The sequence below is a fragment of the Brassica rapa genome, chromosome A03 (assembly GCF_000309985.2).
Source record: "Brassica rapa cultivar Chiifu-401-42 chromosome A03, CAAS_Brap_v3.01, whole genome shotgun sequence".
Taxonomy (NCBI): Eukaryota; Viridiplantae; Streptophyta; class Magnoliopsida; order Brassicales; family Brassicaceae; genus Brassica; species Brassica rapa.
In genome coordinates this window covers 18511277-18534749 of record NC_024797.2, presented here as the reverse complement: position 1 = coordinate 18534749, position 23473 = coordinate 18511277, and the positions used below count along the sequence as shown (strand labels likewise).

Genomic DNA, 23473 nt, shown 5'->3' with positions numbered 1-23473 from the left:
AGGAGAAGACGAGAAGATGAATGGAAATGGAAGATGTAAGTTTAAAGTTAATAATAATATATATATTATATATATATATATTTATTTATTCAGGTACTTCGGGTAATTGGTTCGGGTATCGGATACAACCAATCGGGTACGGGTATCCGAACTGGTCGTTCGGTTTTTTCTTAAACTTCGGTTTGGGTTTTTCGGATCGGTTCGGGTTCGGGTTTCGGTTAATATGGCCACACCTAGGTATAGGTTTAAAAACAGTGCTTAAAATATCATGTTTTAATTTATAAATGCTACTGCTGCTTCAAAAGTATCCAATGTTTAGCATCAGAGAACATATGGGTGCATGTTCATATGAATGCATTTCATTCAGAATCTAAACTCATTATTTCAATTATTTCAAGAAATTAAGTAGTCTCTTAAAAATCCATTACATTTTCCAAGTTAATATAGAGAACGCACCATTCTGTATAGTCGTCACCCATTGACTGTTTATTCTGATAATCTAATCACCCACACTCCCTCCAAAAATATTATACACACTCCCTCCAAAAATATTATACGAACTTCGAACTAACTCAGAAAATAGAGATAAAGTATTTAGAGAAAAACACTTATTAATAAGGTGAGAACTCAATCATCTTCTTTTGCTGATTCAAGTTCTTGTAAAACTTCTTTATAAACTCATCCGCCGCTTTGTCCACGTGTCCGTTAGCCACGTCACCATCTTCCCCTATTGGGAACGGTGAGTCCGTCACACGTAAAGGTCTCACTGACGGAGAACTCCGTCCAAATGCGGGCAAGTAAGGAGACAACGCCGTCAAAGTGTCGACGGACAAAGCCGGCGTGTTACTGCTACGTTCTTGTCCTCCGAGGCCGTTGAGAAGCTCCAGTACGGCTCTGGAGGCAGAGGTATCGTCGTCCATGGTCGGTGGCGCGTTGCCACACGCGAAGAGACTAATTTTGTGACTCTTCTTCTTGAAGGCGGCCATGCTAAAGGGGAATGAATAGTTTGGAGTGTCGCTGCAGCTAAACTCGTATTCTTTCCGCGGCTGTGATGGGGCGGTGGCTGGGACGCGGCGGCGGTTGTGGAACATGAGATTCTTGCCGCGTTTGAGAGTGGCGTTAAAGTCGGCGAGGAGCTTTTGCTTGGAGATGCCTTTGTGTAACATGTACATGACAAAACGTACGATGTTCCATAGCTTCTTGCTTAATGGTACGTTCTTCTCCATCTCTTGAATTTAGAGTCAGAGAATGGGATTATTGTTTTTCTTTGGCTTTGATATTTGCTTATGGACTAAGGATCAATGTGTGTGGGATTTATAGAGGGGAAAGGGAGAAAGACTTTTCTACAGAGTACTTAAACGTGGAACATTACACAAACAATTTTAATTATGTTGTTGTTAATGGAAAAGAAAAAGAGATTTTGGATTTTTAATCAACTTTTGTTGTACTTTAGATTGCACTATGTATTACGGCCATCTATATGTGGGTATATATATATATTTTTTGAAACACTTATGTGGATATTAGGTCATGTTTTTCTATATAAAATAAATTGAAATACATACAAAAATAAACTAGTGGGTGTCTTTAATGACTTGGCCTTCTAGTATATGATGGTATAGTATATACACTTCACAACTGCATTTTTTTTTATCACAAAAGTATTTACATATCTGAAGAAATTGTATAAAACATCAGTTTTATATTGCCACTGTGGGTAAACCTTTTGTCTTTATACTTCCTTTCTAGTTTGTCTTAAAAGTTTAAATCCTTCACCAGATAGTTACCACTAGTATAATTTGTACCACAAAGTTAAGCCAAAGAAAAAAGTAATAGAAAAAGAAGCCCAAGTTTAAAAGAAAGGAAAATTCAACAACCCCACTTTTTGCAAATCTCTGCACTTACCCCTTATACCTTAACCAGTAAGTGAAATTAGCAAAGTTTTATTTTAGGTATATACCTGTCACAAGAGTAATCTTAATAAAGATGACTTAGGGTTATCGAGAAACATGATTGGGTGTGTTACGTGTGTATATATTTATGTATTGTATACCTGCACAATGAATCTAGAGATCCTCTTCCGTCTCCAACTCATTTGATATTGTCAACATCTTTATCTAATAAATCTTTAGCCAGAGCCAAATCGGAAATTTAAAGAATCATAAATATTTTTAAGAGAAAATTGGATAATTTAAAAGATATACATGCATAATATTGGTAGTCTTATCAAGTGTGCCTTATATTGTGTTTGTCTCCCAATGTCTTCGATCCTATAGCACTGTTGTTTAGGCTTTTTGTCTGTCATTGCTCAGATATGGCGTAATTAGTCTTGATCGTGATTTTACTTTTGGGGCATTGTGAATTCTGACTTTTTACATGGATGATAACTGGTATAGAGGTAGTGTTATTAAGTGCCTTATCTTGTGTCTGCCTCTCATTTCTTCTATCTTAAGAACTGATCATAATAACTAACTGCTTTCAGATTTTCTCAGTTTGAAAAGTTTGGTATGATCAAAGTCGATGGTCTCAAAGTTCATTGACTTGATTGATGTTCGGTGTTTTAAGCATCTCCGAATTGGCATTTCCTAAGTGGTTCAAAATTTGAAGTTGTCTTTGTATCGACGCAAGCTATAATTGGTAACATCTGATTATAAAAATCTCTTTTAGCATTTAAATATTTGTTTGTGTTTGAGCAGACAAAGGTCCATGCCTCGTGCAGAACGACCACCACTACGAATGCTTGGAAGACACTGATATACATGAAACAAGAGAGAAGCCTCACTCACGGGAACTGTTTTGAACCTCCAGTAGAAACTAGCCACATGTCCAGCTTGTGTGTTTATATACACCCGTCTTTGGCTCGCCTTAGTATATCATTCTGATACGCCATGGCGAAAGCAACAGAGCAGAAGAAAAACTCTATAACAGTGGGAGAGACGAAGCTTGACATACGCGATGTGGTCACCACAACATACGACGGGGATAACCGTAAGGCAGACGCAATGACGTGGCAATGGTTGTGCTACGAGCCATGTGCATGGCCCTATCAGCTGTGTCTTTGTTGTTAATGGTGACAGCCCGTGAGACTAGCATGACAACTCTCTACGGTTTCGAGTTTCAGCTCCACGCCGTTTGGTCTCTCTCAGATTCCCTCATGTAAGCCAATTTTCATAATCGCAAATGAATACTTAATACATTACATATAATTGACTGGTCGTTAATGTTACAGATATCTAGTGGTGGTTACATCAGCGACGGTTATTTACTCATTACTGCAACTTGTTTTAAGTGGGACCAGACTAATGAGAAAAACACTGGTTGTTCCGACAAGAACACAAGCATGGTTTTGTTTCGTTGCAGATCATATACTGGGATGCGCGATGGTGAGTGGAGGATCAGCGGCTTTAGGAGTGACGAATATGAACAGAACAGGAATCAGACACATGCCTCTTCCAAATTTCTGCAAGTCTCTTGGTTTCTTCTGTGACCATCTCGCAATCTCCGTCGTCTTCGCCTTGTTCGCGTTTCTCCTCCTCGCCGCTTCTTCTATTCTCGACGTTCTCCGTCTCTCAGGCGACTGCTAGAGAATTATTACTGTTTTACCCTTTAGCGTCTGATGTTTTTACGAGTGTTTTCTTTTTGATATTTTTGTTTGTTTTTTGGTTGATGTCAGTGAATCTTCCAGTTCCAACGTTTTGAATTTTGTTGACTAAGTCCTATATAAACGACAAAAACGCTTCAAAGAAAAACTTTATTACCTTTCTTGGTAACTTCGACACACAGTCACACTCTCTTGGTATATATAGCAAATGAACAACAGAACACACATGTAGAGTTTTCATATGGAAGGCTCATGAATGGAATCGAATATTCCTAAGACTCTGCTTAATGATGATCCCCAAACTTCTACGTTAAACGATTCATTAAGTATTGTTATTACTATGTCATAAAAGTGTCACGTTCTTTTTTTAAGTATCGATATTTAACCATACAACTAACTATTTAGATAAAAAAATAAAACGTAACCAAATAGCCTTCCATTAAATGATATTCATACAGATTGGATAAACAATTACAACGAAACGGGACCAAACTCCAAACAAAGCAACATATCAATCGAGAGACAAAGAAATCATACACAGAAATATAAATCAAGAATCATCGCATTTTATATGCTTAGAAGTCAGATGCAAGAGGCACATGTTCGGAAGATGACATGAAAACATTTCCGTAGATAAGTCCAGCGAGTCCACCACCGATGAGTGGTCCCACCCAGTAGACCCAGTGACCAGAGAAGTCTCCAGCTGCAACAGCTGGTCCAAAGGAACGTGCTGGGTTCATGGATCCACCGGAGAATGGACCAGCAGCGAGGATGTTGGCACCGACGATGAGACCAATGGCGAGAGGAGCGATGGTTCCAAGAGATCCTTTCTTGGGATCAGCGGCGGTGGCGTAGACGGTGTAGACCAAAGCGAAGGTGATGATGATCTCCATCACTACTCCTTCTATCGCTCCTAGTCCAGCCGCAACGCTGTGAGTTGGAACCGCCTGCGTTTTAGAATAGTTCAGGGCGTTTGTTTCATTAGTTCATTTGAATTAGACATAAACTTACAATATTATATAACTTCAACTTTAACAAATCTTATGTCTCGTATCTAGTTAACATAAAAGACAGAAATGAACAAACAAAAACTATTAAAAAACATGGAGATGAATTTTTTGACCTCGTAAACTACTATATATCTTATGCCCTTCTTATGTTGTAACCTAGTTTATATTTGATTAATATCTATCTTCCAAGACCGTAGACTATGATTTTTAAAATGTAGACCAACAAAGCTATATATTATAGTATGACATAACTTTTTGTTTCCGAAAGGTTGATTTTGCTAAAAGTCAATAGAGATTTAATTGATTTAATTTCTTCTTTCCTTGTAAGTGAAAAGATGATTTTTGGTATATGTAGGTTCTATTAATAGAACAAAATTTATTATATTAGTAAGGACGTTATGATGAGGACATACCAATCCACCGGTGACGAACTTAAGAAGGAAGCAAGCGGCGGTGGAGCCGAGAAGCTGCGCAATCCAGTAGAAAACTCCGGTGATGAGTGTGATTTGACCACCGAGAGCAAGTCCAAAAGTGACGGCTGGGTTCACATGGCCACCGGAGATGTTGGCTCCGATTGCAACCGCCACGAAGAGGGCGAAACCATGACACACAGCGATGGCAACAAGCCCCGACGTATCAAGAGCCGCATCTGACGTCAGCTTCCCTATATACATAAATATGACACATTCATTAAGTATAATGGACCCATTGTTACAGATTATGAAAGACTATTTAGATATGTTTATAAGTTACGAACCGTAGGCAATGGCGGAACCAACACCAGCGAAAACAAAGAGCAAAGTGGAGATGAACTCAGCGAGGTATGCTTTTAGAGAAGCCAAGCTAAAAGAATCATCAAAAGAACCAAAAGCAATTCCTGCCATTGTTTTAGATGAGGAATGAAAAAGTGTATGAAAGTTTTATTTTGCTTTATGAAGAAGATGATAGTCTTTGGCATGCCAATCTCTTTTTATATAGGAGTCTCCTCATGTATCCATGCATAAAATATTTTTAAACTAACCTTAGTAATTAGGAGTTTATTTTTCTTGTTGGTTGGACACAAATTATTAAATGATTTCATGTGTGGTTCCATTTTACTCTATAGCTATTCGTGAACTGTGTTAGGAACTATGCTGCATGGAATCGGAAGCGGGGACGCGGAAGCGGAAGCGTAAGGAAGCGTAGAATCGAAAATTTTAAAATATTTAGGAAGCGGGTACGTGTTGGAAGCGTTTATACATATATATATATATATATAATATTGAAGCACTTAATAAAATAAAAAAATTTAATAATAAAAATCCAACACATAAATTAAATACTAAAGTTCAACATAAAAGTTAACAAAAAAAAAACCAACATAACATAAAAAAAAAAACCAACATAACATATGTTCGCTTCTCTTCTCTCAGAATCTGGAAAAGGTTGAACTTGAAGAAATATCAGAACTGCTTCTTACGGTAACTGAATCTCAAGAGTTTTAATCTTTTTAGATTATTTGGTAACTAGGGTTTTTTTTTATTATAATGGGCTAATTGGATCACAAAACAAATCAAAATTTAAAAGCCCAAAATAATTTTTCAGTTTTTTGAACATATATCCATCCACTACAAGAAAACAGCGACATACTGAGGGAAAATATCGTCGGTATGTCGTCGGAATAACGCTATTCCGACGACATACCGACGAAAAAAATCCTCGGAAATAACTCCTCGGAATTTCATTTTTCCTCGGAAATTCCTCGGAAATTTCCGACGGAATTCCGAGGAAACGAATTTCCGAGGAAATTCCGAGGACCACATGTTCGTCGGAATTTCCTCGGAATATTCCGAGGAAGATGTCGTCGGAATATCCCGAGGGATACACTTCCTCGGAATATTTCCAAAATTAAAAAAAAATATATAAATTTATTTTTTTAAATTGAAATTCGAAAATATAAAATTAAAATTGAAATAGAAAATATATTTAAAATACAAAAAAATAAAATAGTTTTTATAAATAAAAAAAATGTTTTATAAATATAAAATTAGTTATAATAAATATAAATATTTTTATAAATATGAAATCATCTTTTTATAAATACAAAATAGTTTTTATAAATACAAAAAATAATAAAATAGTGTTTATAAATCAAAAAAATGTTTTATAAATATAAAATTAGTTTTAATAAATATAAATATTTTTATAAATATGAAATCATCTTTTTATAAATACAAAATAGTTTTTATAAATACAAAAAATAATAAAATAGTGTTTATAATAAAAAAATGTTTTATAAATACAAAATTAGTTTTAATAAATATAAAATAGTATAAAAATTAAAAAAATAGTTTAAATAAATCAAAAAAACAGTTAATAATTACAAAAAATAGTTTTAAAAATATTTAAAATGTTAAATAATTACAAAAAATAGTTTTCATAATATTAAAATGTTTAATAAATATAGAAATTTATATTTTTTATATAAAATACATAAAACGTTTTATAACCACAAAAAAATGATTTTAAATATTATATATATGATTTTTAATCTTAAAAAAGTTTTATAGATTTTAAAAATGTTTAATAAATATATAAATGAATTTAAAATGCAAAAAATAGATTTTATATACAAAAAACGTTTTCAATATATATATATAATTACAAATTCGATTTTTATAACCACAAAATTAATAAAAACTAAAAAAAAAATTCAAATCAAGTGATACAAATCAAATCTACCATTCACCCTAACAAAATCTATAAATCTACCATTCACCCTAACAAAATCTATAAATCTCATTCCAAAATCATCAAATCTACTTAAAAACCATACAAATCTAACCTAAAAGAGTGGGATAGGGTTCATACATGAGGATTAGGGTGGAAATTGCGAGGGAGAAGAGAGAAAGCGCCGCAAATCGCAAGGGAGAAGAGAGGAGTCGACGAAATCGCAGGAGAAACAGAGATTGCGGCGGAGAGAAATGGGGAAGAAGGTCGGGCTCGACCTAATAAAATGAGGGGTCCGACGGAAATTATCCGTCGGAATTTCCTCGGAAATATTTACTATATCCGTCGGAATTTCCTCGGAAATCATTAATTCAATTTTCGCGAAATATTTGGCGGCTTGGTTTATCCGGTTAAATGAAAATATTCCGAGGAACCAGGTTTCCTCGGAATTTCCTCGGAATTTACCGAGGAAATTCCGAGGAACCAGGGTTTGGGGTTTCAAAACATCGATTATTTTCGCCGTATTTCATTTCTTATACAATTATAATGCATACCATTGAGGATTCTTTGTATAGATGATCATAAACCATGAAATAACAAAATTTCAAAAATAATTGTAAGTATTCTCTTTACCGTTTGTTAAAGTGTATAAGTGTTTCTCTTATGTTGTGTGGTTTTCGTTCATGCAATCGTAAAAGTGTTTGTTATTGGGTAAAACACCAAAGTTTGACTTCATAATCTGGTTAAGACACTTAATGAAGGTTATATACGTGTTATTCAATCCGTAAAACGTTGTTTTCGGTTTAAAACCCCAAGTTCCTCGGAATTTCCTCGGAATTTTCCGAGGGAATTCCGAGGAAAACTCTATCGTCGTCGGAATTTCCTCGGAAAATTCCGAGGAAATTCCGAGGAAAAGGAATGTATAATCAAATCCCTAAATCGACAAGATCTATTCCGAGGAAATTCCGAGGAAAACCTTTCTGCCCTCGGAATTTCCTCGGAATTTTTAAAATCCCCCCAACGGCTCTCTAACGTCTATAATATTTCCTCGGAATTCATCGGTTTTTTCCTAGGAATACTATTTTCCTCGGTATTCCGTCGGAATATTCCGACGAACTGAATTTTCCTCGGTATTCCGTCGGAATATTCCGACGAACTGAATTTTCCTCGGAATTCCGTCGGTATATTCCGAGGAAATTCCGAGGAAGCCAAATTTTGTGTTTCCCCGGAATTGCCTCGGAAATTCCTCGGTATATTCCGAGGAATTCATTTTCCGTCGGAACGTCCGTCAGAATACCGCTGTTTTCTTGTAGTGATCGACGCTTCCGTCAACTATCCATCGATGCTTCCAATCCTGAATCGCGTGCTTCCATTACGGTTCCAAACGTCTCACTATCTGAAACGTGATTCCATGACGATTCCGAGCGATTTCGTTTCCGGTTCCGCTTCGGAAGCACGAAACGCATGACCACCAACGATTCCATGCTACGTAGGTTAGGAAGTTGCCTAAAAGGACTAAAATAAGGAAATTTACATGTAACGGAACACTCTAGAGAAAAGCAAGATAATATATATATACCACACACGTAGGTATAGTAATGCTTTTACTATATGTAATCTAGTCGTGGTTACGAAGTTCTCACCATCTAAATTACAGGGTAACACTAGTACGACAAAAAAAAAGTGAATATTATTCAAATAATGATTTCTATTGATTAATGTTTCATTAGTTAAAACAAAACTATATAGGAAAACTCTCAAAATACCAATTTTGTGTTTTGATTTTCAAAATACCATCAAGGTTGTTTTTCAAATTCCTACATTTCAAATTTACGAAGATTTTTTCTTCTAAATTGACCAAGGGGTTTTGAATCAGTTAGCAACTCTCCCTAAAGTTATGTAGATTCTTATTAGATTTAAATTTCTGTCTAGTTTAAAAATTTATAAATGATGTGAATCATCTGATACTTCGGACACACAAATTATATTTGTAACATCCAAGTTATGATATATGAAAAGGTTTAAGAAAATTGATTTGGCTACCTATGTTATCAAAGTTGAGTTACTTTTTCCGTTACATATCCGTTTAAAATTTCAGAGTTAAGCATGCTTAGACTGGAATAGTGAAATGATGTGTGACCTATCGGAAAGTGATTCGCGATACCGTGCAAGTGAAGTTAAAGCACAGAAAAAGTTCATATGATGATTGTAGGGTCAGTAAACAATGATTTCGAGCCTTAGAAATTTTACATACCGACCGTCAAATGGAATGGAGCCCACAAATTGAGAGAGCGGACGTGATGACCCATCAACCGTGGACGGTCGGGGCGTTATAATATTATTGATAGTTTCCTTATAAACTTTGAGCTATATATCGCTTTTTGTTATATAAGTAAATATTGTTTGGCAACATTTTGTATAGAGTGGCTTTAATTATGTTTAAAAACATAGTCCGCTATTTGGATCGGAGTTTTTATTCAGGATCCGATATTCAAATGAGCAAAAATGGAAACTTTGAAGTGATTGAAATAAGGATGGTGGTGTGATAGACCCAAAAGATAGAGGAGTTTCAAAATTCAAAAAAAAAGGGGATAAAACATAAAGATGAGATTAGAGTGACAAGAAAACAAATGGATATGAACAAGAAAAACTAAGGAGGGACAAGCGTGAGCTGTAATCAATGTGTATGGCTGATAGACCGGCCAAAATATGAGGTGGTTGCATGTGACATGATCTTTTTTTGAAGATGTGACTCGTTTATGAATATATTCCATTGCACAATGTTATATTAATTAGGCCTCCAGTATTCACCCTTCTACGAACATTCTCCATCATACTCATTGATTCATCTTGTACATTGTTACTCTTATTGAATCCAGTGCTACCTAGATACCTTTGGTGTCTAACAATCAGCAAACTTTAAATATGTTCAGTTTTATAATTTATTATAATAACTAGAAAGGCAGTTTTTTTTAAAAGGTTTTTCAGAACCAAACATTATGTTGAGATGGGAATGACATGTGTTGATGTTTAATTTCTAGTCTATATGTTAAGGCTCTTACTAATTCAAGAAACTGAATACATATTTACAAGGTTCGTTACTGCCAGCCTGCCACCTTATCAAATACACCAAGAGTCGTTTCGATGGGATCATTATTATCTTAATTAACTATATCTATATATTAAGCTCTGTTAGTTGAATGATAACTCATTTAAACATGCATAATTATATAATACTTTAGTTAGTTGTGATAAGATAAGCCGGTGGAACTATACCAATCTTAAGAGTTTAATAAGCTTGATTTTCGTTGTCATGTTGCCTCCATGCCCAAGCATCTTTCCAATTTTAGATCTGTTTGACTTGATAATTAGCACATTTATTAATGAAAAGCCGAGAATAAAGCTGCTTTTAACCTATGATTAACCACGTTTAAACGAAAATGTATATGTATTAATTTAAAAACCTTTTAAATTTGACTGTAAAAAGGTACAACGTTGTAGCTAGGTTAATTGAAGATTAAGACAAACCAAACCGAAGACGCTTATTTAGTTTTCACAAGATGCCCGGTACGGATTTACAGTCCGGTTCACTTCTCAAAGCCATTGATGTTGTATCACCACATAGATGTTGTTCTTACAATTGTTTAAGATGAATCTGAAAAAGGTATCAATGAATAAATAAAACTCTTACATCAACTTTAGAAGATATATAAAATGTTAACTGTCAATTTTGACTGATTAATTGGTTTTGGATTATAAGTCTATGATAAACCTAATTTAACATACAATATCACGTTAATTAGAGAAAAAGTGACGTAAATCACGTTAATTAAACTCGGCAAAAAGCCTTTAAATGTACTGTATTACTCACTATGTTCCTAAATGTTCCATGTTTTGGAAAAAAATATTTGTTTCAAAAAAATGTATATTCTATGTTTTCTATGAAAAAATTGCAAACTTAAAAAAAAAAATTGGTTTTATTAGATTACTATTGGTTAAAAGTTGTTGAAAATTAAAAATTACAGAAAACGATAAATTTATTATAGCCATTTAATGCGTTTTTTTAATATATGTGAAAACTCTAAAAAGTATATTTTTTAGGAACTGAGGGAGTATTTACTTACTTGATAATAAACCTTTAAATATTTATCATTTTTTCTCATTTTTATGTGGGATACAAAATTATAACTAATTAATTACATTGAGAAAAACCACTATCCCAATATAAACGAATTTAAAGTTATGTTGGAATCCCAGTTTTTTTTTTTAAAATTATGGAGTTATGGGAGTTTATACATTAATGGTTAGGAAAAAAATTGACTGCGGTTTCTAAAATTACATTGAAAATGTAAGAAACACACCATTTCTTACGATTTTGAATTTTGTAACTAATTGACTGAATCTCGCGAATTTATGGATATTTTGTGATGGGATAATAAATGATTGTTTAAAGAATCACAATTGATGAATTTAAACATACATATAAGAAAAAATTGCGTTTTAGATAAGTGATAACAATTAAAAAGAACATAAAAGACACAGGTAATCATGTAACTAATATTGTTTCTAACAAAATGTGAATATTAAAAGAAATTTGTTAAACTGATTTTCTTTTCCTTTCTTAGCTTAGATATTTTCTTGTTATTTTTTCTCTTATTTTCTCATGGAATCTTTTCATGATATTCTTCCAGTTGCTCATCGATGTGATTGTTCACGAGTCAGAAAATCTTGTGGCTTTCTTTCTTTTAGAACAATTTCAACAATTGCTTCATTGCTTGCAACTTGAACTGCACAAATTTTGCTATATAACATACGATTGTATCAGTCACAAACATCATTAAATACTAAATCCACTCACGCCATCACTCATTAATGTCTGTTCAACTAATACAATGTCAATTTCTTTTGTTTAAATCTGTTATATATTTAGTAAACTATTTGTCTATTTTATTTTATTTGAATAACTTGTTCTTTTATAAATTATCTTTTAAATTATCATTTAATTAGTTATAAGTTTTTGTATGACATCATTGCAAACACATGAGTAGTCTATTTGGTTACCTAAATTGAGGCAGCAAGCATTGAGAAAGTAGCAGGTATTCTTTATCTTCATCAGATTGACTTTTTGCTGAATCCACCGGAGAATGTCGTAGTCAATTTCTTTTTGACCTTTTTTGCAGATTATTCGTAAGAAGTACCATATTCTTCTATGTTGTATTTGGACGCAACAAAAAAATTCCAGCTCCTCGGCAAACCTATCATCTTTTCTATCTGAAACAAATTTAGAAACAGCCGTTGATACAATTTGTTTGAACTGCTGGCTCAGCTCCACAGTCACAGTTTCTTCATTTTTTTTTGTGTCTGAATCAGAGGAAAAGAAAATAGAGAAAAGCAATTGAAAATGCTTTATACATTATACAATTTTAATGAAAGGACTTCAATTCTCAATTTTACCTAGAGAAGAATTTTCCCACTATGCTATTGATGTAATGAGTTACTACATCGGATATATATATATATATATATATATATATATATATATATATATATATATTTTCGTATCAGTTAAATTAAATTATATACAATATAAAAACATAAATATGTTAATTTTAAAATTTTCATTGAAAGTTTTTTGAGACCTTAAATATTTTAATATCGAAATTTGCATTAAAAAAATTTTACATTGAAAATTTTGTGATTAATGATTTAATTTTTTGTTACAGCAAATATACATTGTCAATAAAATCATATTAGTAAGAAATTTCGATAATAAATATTTATACTAAAATATAATATATACTATTGAAATTTGAATATATACCAAATAAAATAAATAAAAAAATATTTTGATTTATTTACCAAAACATTTATCGTAAATAAACAAGACATGTTGTTTGTTATTTATGTGATTATTCTAATTTAATTATATATATATAATACCTAAACAAACACAAAATAAATAATAATATATAAAAATCATTTTATACATAGCGCAGATATTAACCAAGTATATGTTTATTTGTGAAAAGGTACCAAGAACGTTGTAGATCGTTTATTGAAGACCAAGACAACCAAACCGAAGACACTTATTTTGTTAACACAAGATGACCGGTACAACTTAACAGCTTGGTTTTCTTCTCAAAGCTGTAAGAGTTCATACAATGCACACACACAAACACTGATATATGAAGTCATAGATAACTAGGGATGTCAAGTTGGGCGGCCCACACCCAAATGGGTGTGTACAGTTGGGCCATTTAACACCCATACCCAAAAACACCCACACCCATTTAATACCCATACCCAAAAACACCCACACCCAAGTTAGCTCATACCCATTGGAAATAACCCAAGACCACCCATTATTATTCTTTTTAACAATTAGCTCAATTTTGTTCATAATCAATTATTGTAAACTCAATTTACAAACTTATATACTTATAGAAAATAAAAATTATAGAAAATTTATATAAACTCAATCTAAACTCAATTTTAATGTCATTGAAAATTTCTGAATACAAATGTGATGTAAATTAAATTCAATATACTTCAGTTTTTCATAACTCTATGTTTTATGTAAAAAAAAAGTTATAACTCTGATATCATGATTCACTTTGCTCCAGCTTCCAGCTTCTTTACTTGTCTTCAGCCTGCAAGAAGGAAAAAAGATAGCTACTTGGAGTTATTCAATGATTCTCATAACTTGTATGTAAGGGCAGAGACATCAACACAAGCATTAACATTTCAAGCAAAATAACTGTGTTGTATGGGGACTTACGTAGGGATGCTGACGTTGAAATGCACATATTGATCCCCAAATATTGTTGACTTTCTTGCTCTAATACCTGTTCGTAAAAGGATGTGATTTGATAAGTAAACACACAATAACATACTCAACGTCAACGCTTGATTTTCTCACTCTCTCCCAACTTCTAAATGGATTTGATAAGTAAACACACAACTTATCAACACAAGGCTTGTCACAAGCAAAAGAACAAAAGCTCAGTGTGAACAAAGATAACAAGATCAGTGTGAACAAAGACAACAAGATCAGATGCTACTTTAATAAGTAAACAATGACAAGATCAGTGTGAGTTAGTCAAGTTCCTTTCTATACTAACTCAATACTAAACCCACAAACTCAAATTAGTTACTTGCAAGACTGATCAATAGCTAGAACATTTCAATATCTTATCCAAAAGTACAAGATCAGTACCTCAATTCAAGTCTATAGATTCTCCACTCTCTTCTTCTTTCTCCTTCTCTTTCTCCTCTTCTTCTTTCTCCTCTTCTATCTTCTCAAGAGACTCATCACCTACCAAAAAAATAATCCTTTTGATTAATGCAGTCTTTAAGAGCAAGACACAACTCAGAGAAAGAATTTTTTTCCATAATTGTTTTTAAAAAATTTGAGGGTTTTATGCCAATGTTTCACTTTGATTATGCTCAGGACCATCTCTGATCTGATAGTAAGTTTTTTGGAATTAGAAAACATAATCACTTAAAATGAATAACAAATAGTTACCCGCACAGGCTTTTGAAATTTTTATCAAAATTTATCAAAATTTTTATCAAAATTCTCAAATTATTTCCCATTCCACCTCATGATTCATTTCCCAAAATATCCCACACACAAGCAAATACATATTAAATCTACCAGAGAACATGACAAAGATCACCAAAGCTTGCTTATCTAATCTATAGCATAACCATTTCTTCTCTGAGTTTTGTTCCTAAAGCTAGTAGATACCTGTCAAAGATTAAGGCTCTGAAGGGTTTTTCTGCAGTTTCAGGAGGTGGAGGTATCCTTTGCCGAGCAGAGTATTGCTTTGCTACAGTCTAACTCAATAACCTACACAAACAACCAGCAAAGAATCACAAAGCAAAGTTAAAAGGCCATAACCAAATTATTATCTGAATGACTGCAAGAATATTTAATATCATCAGCACCACGACCCATTAGTCTTACTCTTTCTTCTATTTAATATCATCAGCACATCACCCACAGCACCACGACCAAACCTTGAGCGTTTTCATCTTGATCAACTCATGGGAATCTATCTGCCCAGCGTTAATATGTTTAGCGATCTTCCCCAAACCAACTGGCTGCACCACACAACAACCATATACATCTTTAGTTGATTCATCATCCAAAAAACCCACAAAACCCACAAACCCCACAACACCCACAACACAGAAAGTAGAGAAATCGCGAGATCAGAGCTAAAATCAAATCATACCTGAAATTGTAGAGAACTGAAGAAGGGAATCGATGGGAGGGAAGAGAGAATCGTATGGATGAACACAAGAACAGTAGATGAAGAGAAATCTGGGAGAGAAGAGAGAATCGCGAGAGAGAAGAGAAGAATCGTGAAATATTATTTCTGATTAATTTTTTCCCAAATTCTCTAAACCCTAGAAATTAAGTTTTTGGGCCAGCCCAACACCCATTTGGTTTGGACCAGTTAGCCCATGGGCAAAGTGGGTCTTTAACCCAATTGGACCATTAATTATTTGGGTATGACCATCACCCACCCATGTTTGTTTGGAATGGGTTAGCCCATGGGTGGCCCAACCAATTGACACCCCTATAGATAACAAACAGAGGAGAGAGACATGTTGGGACTCAGGACTGTGAAGAAAGCTTGAGACTTGAGACTCTGGCCGGTTCGATGTTTCTTCTTAGTCTCTATGTCCTCCAGGAAAGGGTATGGAAGCACAGCAACGGTAATAGCCGCTCTGGTCAAACACAAAACGCTGAGAGAGATGAACTTCTTGGATCAGATACTCTCCCCAATCTTCGATTCCAAACTGTTTATGTATCTCCCTTGCATCAAACGTATCCATCTTCTTTCTCTTGTCCTTTCTGAGACCACACAATGTTCTTCAGATAATCAGACTCTTGCAACATTGTTTTCTTTATCAGAAGTTGGGATAGAGAATAATCACCTTTTCCTATGCCTTGCATTCATCACGGTCGCATGCAGCTACTCAAAAAAGATGTTAGCCAAAAAAAAACAGTGTTATTTCAACAATCTCAGTATAAGTAATAAAACTCAGAAAGCTATTACCTTCAAGCTTTGGTTTGCATCTTTTTCAAGAACAAGTCCAGCTTTCACAAATGCATCAGTAATAACTTCTGAACTTGCGGTTAAGAAAAATCAAAAGCACATACGCTAAAACTCTAAATTAACATTAACACTGAAAGCTAGGATACTACAAGCACGTAAAAGCCGTCCTTCATCACCAATTTCTTCAACAGGAATGTAGAGCACACGAGCCTTAGCTAATGATCCTCTCATACAATCCTTAACAAGACAACGAAACAACAGATGCGTGAACCAACCATTAGGTAAATAGAACTGTAAAGCAAAGAAAAGGAACGTATCATTATCTCACCAGTCCTTTAAGTCTAATGAACAATGGCCTGTTATCCAAAGCATCCATCATACTAGGAGATATACTCTGTAAACAAAACACCCAATGTCATGAACCATTCATAAAACGAATGAACACAATCTCTTTACCTTCAGAACATCACGAGCCGCATTGACTCGATCTTTGTTCCATAGCTTTAGCATAAGCACAGTCAAGTGAAAAGTACTCGGCTTAATGAAAATGGACTTTTCAATTCCCAACTCTGCCAATGTATATAATCTGGTTTCATCCACTGGCTGGACGTCTTGTTTATCACCAGCTAGGCTATTGTTTCCGAGAATAGAGTTCTGAAAATTGACTAGCTTTGCCACTAACTCAGGGTGTATGGCTAATGGAAGTGATACAAAGTGTGAGTAGTCAAGGCTTGGACTTTTTACAACCTATATAATGTGAATTCCAATGAGCACAATCTAAAAAAGACTAAGTACAATAGTAAAGACCAAAAGCGAACCTCATCTACAATGGTAGCTATTCTTTCTGAAGCTTTGCTCACACAGTCCACCGAACCACCTTCAATGACTGCAAAGAAACAAAAAAAGGATAAGGGCATAGACACCAGGTTGTAAAATTCAAAAAAAATCTTACTGATGTGATCTTCGTTTCTTGATGATGGGAAAATGATCTTCACTCCCATCTCCTCTTCAATTTTCATCTGTGTAGTCCCTCTTTTTTTTTTTTGCAAAGTTCGCAAACACATTAGCACTAAAGTAAACTCCCGCAAGTGTATATGATTAACAAAACATAGCTCTTACTCTTTCCCTTTGATGAACTTCATCAAAGAAGCCCCAACCTGCAAACCAATCACACAAAGTCAAGACAAAATCAGTTTAAAACAAAAGAGGTTACAGGAAACATCAGGACCTCAAGAGAAACTGAATGCTTTGCACTTGAAACAACTGGTGCTCTCTCAGAAACACCACTTGGTTTGCTACACTGACCTTCTGCTGCTTCTGTTTCAACATGAGAGAATCCATGTAAGATATTAAAAAGAAAAAAGGTATTAAATGATTAAACTACTAAAGTATAACCTGAATCAACAACGGAAGAGGAGTGAGTGGAGATGGGTCTCCACACTAAATTCCCCATCTTTTCCTTCTTGCTTCCTCCATCCATTGCAGAGTTCCTCCTAAAGCTCACGATCCTGAAACGTTCCTGCAACGTCAAACATCAATTCAATGCTATGAAGAGAAGAGAAGACAAAATGAGTTTGTTTTTTATATCAAAAAAAAAAAAGTAGCTTACTTGCTTCGATTTAAGACATCTACTAGTAAACCCAACTACACGATCAATCCTAAGATTCCAAAAGAAACGATATCAAACATAAACAGAGATGATAAAGATTCGATTTTTATCAGAACCGAACCTGAAGAAGAGAGACCTGCAAGTTAACATCTGTCTTTCCTCCGCCTCCTCACCCGTGCCGATGTTTCTAAGAGATTATAGTTTTTACCCCATAGTTTTGAAATTGACTGTTATGACCTAAAAGTATGCTTTGCTCAAATTATTCATACAAAGCTGCTTCTCAATCTCACCTCTACTGTGTTCCTTGTTGTTGTTGAGATTGTGACATTCAACGGTTAGAGTATTGAACCGGTGCTGGTTCATTAACTTTTGGTACAAGATTAGAGAAGGTGATAACCAGGTGGTTATTGGAGTCAGATCATTCTTCTGTACCGGTCTCCTCTATATAGCTAAGAGAGAGAGAGAGGAAATTCATCATCATCACGGGAAGTCAAGAGGAAGAGCGATACGCTAGAATCAGAGAGGGATAGAAGAAGAATAGATCGAGAGCTTGCGAGTGATTGTATAAATCTCTTTGATCATCATTCTTTGTACAATTTCTTGGAGTGATTTAGTGAAATCGTTTGCTTGTGCCGTCAAGCATCCGGACGTACGGATTCACATTGAATCCCGAACTGGACAAACAATCTGTGTGTCTTTTCTTTTTTGATTCTTTGAGTTCTTGGTTGCAAACGAGAGCGTGAGAAGTGTGAGGTTAAACATTTAGATAGTGGATCGTATCGATTGATTACAAGCTCAAGATACAGATTAGGAAGCAGGTATCGATTTATTAGAGTTGTAAACATGATTAAGATTTGATAGAGAACCTAGTCGAAGAGGTAAAGATCAACCCGGTAAGATATGAAATTCTTTTGTTTATTTTGAAATAGCAAACCATATTATGATGTTTAAATCACACATATATTACATATGCTGCTGCAATTACACACACTCACACTCCCACTAAAATATTTCATATGTTGACATTACCACTGATCACAGTTTTGACATAGATGGTCTTGTTCGTTTTGTTAACTATTTTTGAATTTTTGTTACAAATGAAGAAATTTCATTTAAACATGTCAAATTTTTATGGTTAATATGTAAATAAACACTTCCGAAATATAATAGTAAATATGATTAATGAAATAGTAAAAAAGAGTGAGAAAATGAAGCGAAAAGATACAATAAAACACTTCAAAATAAGTAATTTATGTTTTGTACTTTTGTAATAAATGAAGCGAAAATATACAATAAAACACCAACGTATTAGATTTTATTTTTGAACATTAATATTTTATACTTACGAAAATAAAATATATAAATTTGATACAATTTTATTATATTTAGCTCAATATAGTAATTTTCTTTTAATATGATTGATTATGATTATATAATAGATAAAATATTATATAATTTTTTTATTTTTCATTTTATAAACGATAACTGAATATATTAATGTATAATAATTAATTTCAAAATTAGTGAAAATATTTAAATATAATTTCAAAAATGAAGAACTTGTAAAAATCTTATAAAACATATTTGTTAGAATTTTAAAATAAATATATTTATATTTAAAATAAAGAGATATCAAAAGATATTATGATTAAAATATTTTAAAGATTCTATGTATTATTAGTCTTAATCAAATGCATTTAATATGATTTCTAAGTAATGATCCAAATTAAAAAATCACACATGAAAGAAGTCATCACTTCTATTTTAATATGTAAGATGTATTATGAAATATACTTTGTTCTTGATGACAAATCTAAAGGTTTTTTATTTTTTTGTTTCTTTTGCATAAAAAGTTCTACGAACTATCTATTCTAACATCTCTTTTATACATTTCAATAAATTCATTAGAGTTCAAATCCACTTGTTTGGATTCTCTTTCATGAACCATATGAATGGAAGTAGCCGCTCGAGTCAAACCATGATCGTTTTGAGATTTTGAAAGGAACAACCATGCACCATCTTATTTGATCACTGTAGATTTTTCAGTTTCTGATAGGAGATTTATAAACTATTTACCGTCAAGTGTGACTTTGCATCTTCGTTAGCAAGTTTATCATGCACAAATGCATCGATCCTAACATCTAGTTAGAGAGTTTAAATAATTTGAAATCTCTTGCGCGTAAATACGATTATATAAGCTCATGTAATTGGACGTAACAGTTTAAATATCAACGTCCATCTTAAAGACTTAAACCAACACACAAGAGTAATAAAAACAAGCTCTTAGAGAAATTAGGATACGACATGCCCTTAGCAGATGGGAGATGGCCTTAATCCCCAACTTCTTCAACAGGTACACACAGAGCACACGCTAGTTTCGTCTAAAGATCCATCCATACAAATCCTTAACATGAGAAAAATACGCAAACCAAATCATTGTGGATAAAGTCAAGTTTTATGTTTCAAGCCCGTAGAAATATTGTAGTAACGTAAAGCTAAGGATGTTCCATCTTACCAATCCTTAAAGTCGCATGAAAACGAATGCTTGAAAAAAATCTGTTTTCACATGATTATCATCCGATCACACACACAACACAAGCATAATCCAAATCAAATCCAAAAACACTCGAGGAGAATCAAGAAAGATAGAGAGAGAGACTTAAATAATACTCAAAGCGCACTTTGCCGGCGTTCAAGACTTTTTACGTTAAGCTCTTTTTATTTTCATTAAACATCTAAATAAGCGTAAAGAAGTTGCAAGAGGATTGGTCAATGACCCCATCAAATTCTTACTGTCCCACCTATACCCACAGAAAACTTGTAAGAGCATGTTTATCGGTATGTTCTAAACACAAGTTACTAACATTAAAACAATCAAAAAAATGAAAAGTTAAGAAAGAGAAAATTGAAAAGTTCGTAGAGCAGCTCCATTAATCCATTAAAAAATTGAAGAGGGTATCTAAATATGAAAAGAAAAAAAATTAAAAGAAATTAAAGAAAGAGAAAGTTCTGATTTTGGTACACTTAAACCTCTAAATGCATATTTTTCACATGTCATTACCTAACTAATCTAATAATCTACTAATAATAGCAATCCCAATTAATTTCAAAGGTTGTGAGTCCACTTATGTTGAAAGGTTGTGTCTTTTGAAAAAGAAGTGTAAAGGGTTGTGTCTTTTCTAAAAGTTCTATGTTGGAAGGTTGTGTATTTTCCAATTAATTTCTAAGGTTGTGAATCCACTTATGTTGAAAGGTTGTGTCTTTTGAAAAAGTAGTGTAAAGGGTTGTGTATTTTCTAAAAGTTCTATGTTGTAAGGTTGTGTCTTTTCCAATTAATTCATAAGGTTGTGAACTTCAATTATGTTGAAAGGTTGTCTTTTGAAAAATATGTGTAGAGGGTTGTGTCTTTTCTAAAAGTTATATCTTGTAAGGTTGTGTCTTTCTAAAAATAGTCTAAAAGTTGTGACTATTCACTAGTATCTTTTAAAAAGTGAGAAATTGTGAGTATTAGAAGAATGTGACTATTCATATTGAAGGGTTGTGACTATTCAAATAGACTTTAAAAAATCTATAAATAGTCTCTCCCATGCATTTTTCAAATCAAATTTTCACTAATCTACTAATAATAAAATGGTGAAAAAAATAATGTCAAAGTTGCAACTTTTTTTTTGATGAAATTTGAAATTTATTGATCAAAATATGAACTCATTTACAAAAGAATTAAAGAATCATAAAATATGTCTTAGTTCTTGTCATTACGTGACTATAATCGACTCTAAACTCTCACTACGTCAAACCACCTTCTCATCAATCCTTCTAACTTGTGAGGAAACCTGTATCGGAGCGATGATATTCTGTTCCTGACCATTTTGTCAATGAGCTTAATGAGTTGTTCTACAGTCTGACTACCACTGTGATGCCTCCGAGCATTGCGCTCCCTCCAGACCTGATAAACTGTTGTCTGAAAAGCGAGGCGGAGGAGAATACTATCCAGTTGACAGCGCCCTCCACCTTGAATAGAAGTGAATGTATCCTGCCAGTCTGGATTGATACCTGGTCCGATGAGCACACTAGCGATTCGATCCCAAACTGAATACGAGTAAGGGCAAGCAAAAAACAAATGATCCCTAGTCTCATCCCGCTCTCCACACAAGACACAGTCCTGCCTAATGCCCCACATTCTCATTCTATCTCCAGTTGATAGCCTATTTAGAACAGCTAGCCAAAGTATAAAGGAGTAGCGAGGCACACCCTGTGGAAACCACACACTACTACACCACTCCACTTGTGCCTTCCTACTTCGAATTTGATCCCAAGTTTCCTTTGATGAGAAATGATCTTTGTATGTATCCATGGCGTGGCACCACAAATACACATCTTCTCCTAGTTCAGCCTGCGGGACAGGTGTAGCTCGAATCTTTGCGTGTAACGCCTGAAAATGTCTACTCCGCTGACCTCTGACCTTCCACTCTCCCTGTGATACCGCCTCATAGACCCGAGCTCCTCTTCTCACTCCAAGATAACGAGTCCCCGTAGCTCCAGTTATGTCGAATAATTTCCCCATCTCCAGCCAGTCATCGAACCAGAAAAAAGCCTTTTCACCATTCCTTACTTCCACTCGAATGAGAGGATAAGCCAACTGTCTCAGTTTGAGAAGCTTTCTCCAAATCCACGAGCCTTTATTATCATCTTTGACATCCCAAAAAGAGTTCTGTTGCAGCAGATAGTGTTGCACCCAAGAAACCCATAAAGAATCTGATTGTGTGAGCAACCTCCATATCAAAGAGAGAGCGAAGACTTTTGATGAATCTTTAAGCCTGCGCAATCCAAGTCCTCCTTCTGTCTTCGGGTAACATACATCTTCCCACTTCACTTTAGCCTTATGGGTCTGATGCGGAGATCCAGACCACAAAAAAGCACTACATAAACTCTCAATTGCTTCAAAGCAACCCATAGGAAGTATAAATGCAGAGCTCCAGAAGTTGACAATGCTAAATATCACAGACTTTATTAACTGCAATCTGCCTGCAAAGGAGAGGCTTTTATTTGTCCAAGACAGCATCCTATTTCTGATCTTGTCTATCAAAGGCTCATAGTCTGATTTAGTAAGTGCTTTGGTTGTAAGGGGAAGACCTAGATACCTGACTGGTAGCGTTCCCACATTAATTCCCTGCCGTGCAGCTTCTTCATACAATCCCACCAGATCAGTTCCAGACGCATATAACGAAGATTTCGAAGCATTAATATGCAAACCTGACAGCTCTGCAAACCCATTCATAGTCTCCATAACACCTCTCAAGGAATGACCAGTACCATCCGTAAACACTAAGATGTCATCAGCAAAACTTAAATGAGTTAACTGGACAGCTCTGCACTGCGGGTGGTAACCAAACCGTCCATCTGAAGCAGCCCGGTTGAGAAGCTTTGAAAGAACATTATTTAGTATCACATACAGATAAGGAGATAACGAGCA

General features: G+C 34.2%; 3 protein-coding genes and 1 pseudogene across 8 annotated transcripts; 1 reads left to right on the top strand and 3 right to left on the bottom strand.

Annotated features, from left to right (window-relative positions):
- Positions 1 to 367: 367 nt before the first annotated feature.
- LOC103859663 lies at positions 368 to 1287 on the bottom strand. Its single transcript, XM_009137234.3, has one exon. It carries the CDS (start codon positions 1224 to 1226, stop codon positions 612 to 614), a length of 615 nt encoding a protein of 204 aa, XP_009135482.1. The 5' UTR covers positions 1227 to 1287; the 3' UTR covers positions 368 to 611.
- Positions 1288 to 2864: 1577 nt separating this feature from the next.
- LOC103859662 lies at positions 2865 to 4257 on the top strand (annotated as a pseudogene).
- On the bottom strand, positions 4016 to 5629 carry LOC103859661 (aquaporin TIP2-1). The gene is made up of 3 exons (XM_009137232.3): positions 5369 to 5629; positions 5025 to 5275; positions 4016 to 4548 (listed from the first exon to the last, which is right to left on the bottom strand). The coding sequence occupies exons 1-3, from the start codon at positions 5493 to 5495 to the stop codon at positions 4177 to 4179; spliced, it is 750 nt and encodes a 249-aa protein (XP_009135480.2). The 5' UTR covers positions 5496 to 5629; the 3' UTR covers positions 4016 to 4176.
- A 7690-nt stretch (positions 5630 to 13319) lies between these two features.
- On the bottom strand, positions 13320 to 18354 carry LOC103859659 (activating signal cointegrator 1 complex subunit 1). 6 transcript variants are annotated; one of them, XM_033286935.1, is made up of 18 exons: positions 18137 to 18354; positions 18001 to 18049; positions 17787 to 17910; positions 17620 to 17708; positions 17511 to 17548; positions 17344 to 17423; positions 17210 to 17277; positions 16848 to 17138; positions 16720 to 16785; positions 16538 to 16628; positions 16392 to 16459; positions 16270 to 16307; positions 15561 to 16186; positions 15290 to 15426; positions 15071 to 15172; positions 14537 to 14635; positions 14099 to 14165; positions 13789 to 13970 (listed from the first exon to the last, which is right to left on the bottom strand). In XM_033286935.1, exons 1-13 carry the CDS (start codon positions 18148 to 18150, stop codon positions 16003 to 16005), a joined length of 1200 nt encoding a protein of 399 aa, XP_033142826.1. In that variant the 5' UTR covers positions 18151 to 18354; the 3' UTR covers positions 13789 to 13970; positions 14099 to 14165; positions 14537 to 14635; positions 15071 to 15172; positions 15290 to 15426; positions 15561 to 16002. The 6 variants fall into 6 exon arrangements, with proteins under 6 accessions (XP_009135476.1, XP_033142826.1, XP_033142824.1 ...); XM_033286933.1 differs by having other exon boundaries at positions 18122 to 18339; XM_033286938.1 differs by having other exon boundaries at positions 17787 to 17899; positions 18122 to 18284.
- Positions 18355 to 23473: the final 5119 nt, after the last annotated feature.

Bases quoted from the DNA above. Each gene is read 5' to 3' on its own strand.
- LOC103859663 (XM_009137234.3), bottom strand. From the start codon at position 1,226: ATGGAGAAGAACGTACCATTAAGCAAGAAGCTATGGAACATCGTACGT.
- LOC103859661 (XM_009137232.3), bottom strand. From the start codon at position 5,495: ATGGCAGGAATTGCTTTTGGTTCTTTTGATGATTCTTTTAGCTTGGCT. The intron at 5,276-5,368 runs GTTCGTAACTTA...TTATGTATATAG, and splicing joins TGGTTCCGCCATTGCCTACG to GGAAGCTGACGTCAGATGCG. The intron at 4,549-5,024 runs GTATGTCCTCAT...TCTAAAACGCAG, and splicing joins AGTTCGTCACCGGTGGATTG to GCGGTTCCAACTCACAGCGT.
- LOC103859659 (XM_009137228.3), bottom strand. From the start codon at position 18,150: ATGTTAACTTGCAGGTCTCTCTTCTTCAG. The intron at 17,278-17,343 runs GTAAGATTTTTT...GTTTCTTTGCAG, and splicing joins AAGAAACGAAGATCACATCA to TCATTGAAGGTGGTTCGGTG. The intron at 16,187-16,269 runs GTGATTATTCTC...GTGTGGTCTCAG, and splicing joins AATGCAAGGCATAGGAAAAG to AAAGGACAAGAGAAAGAAGA.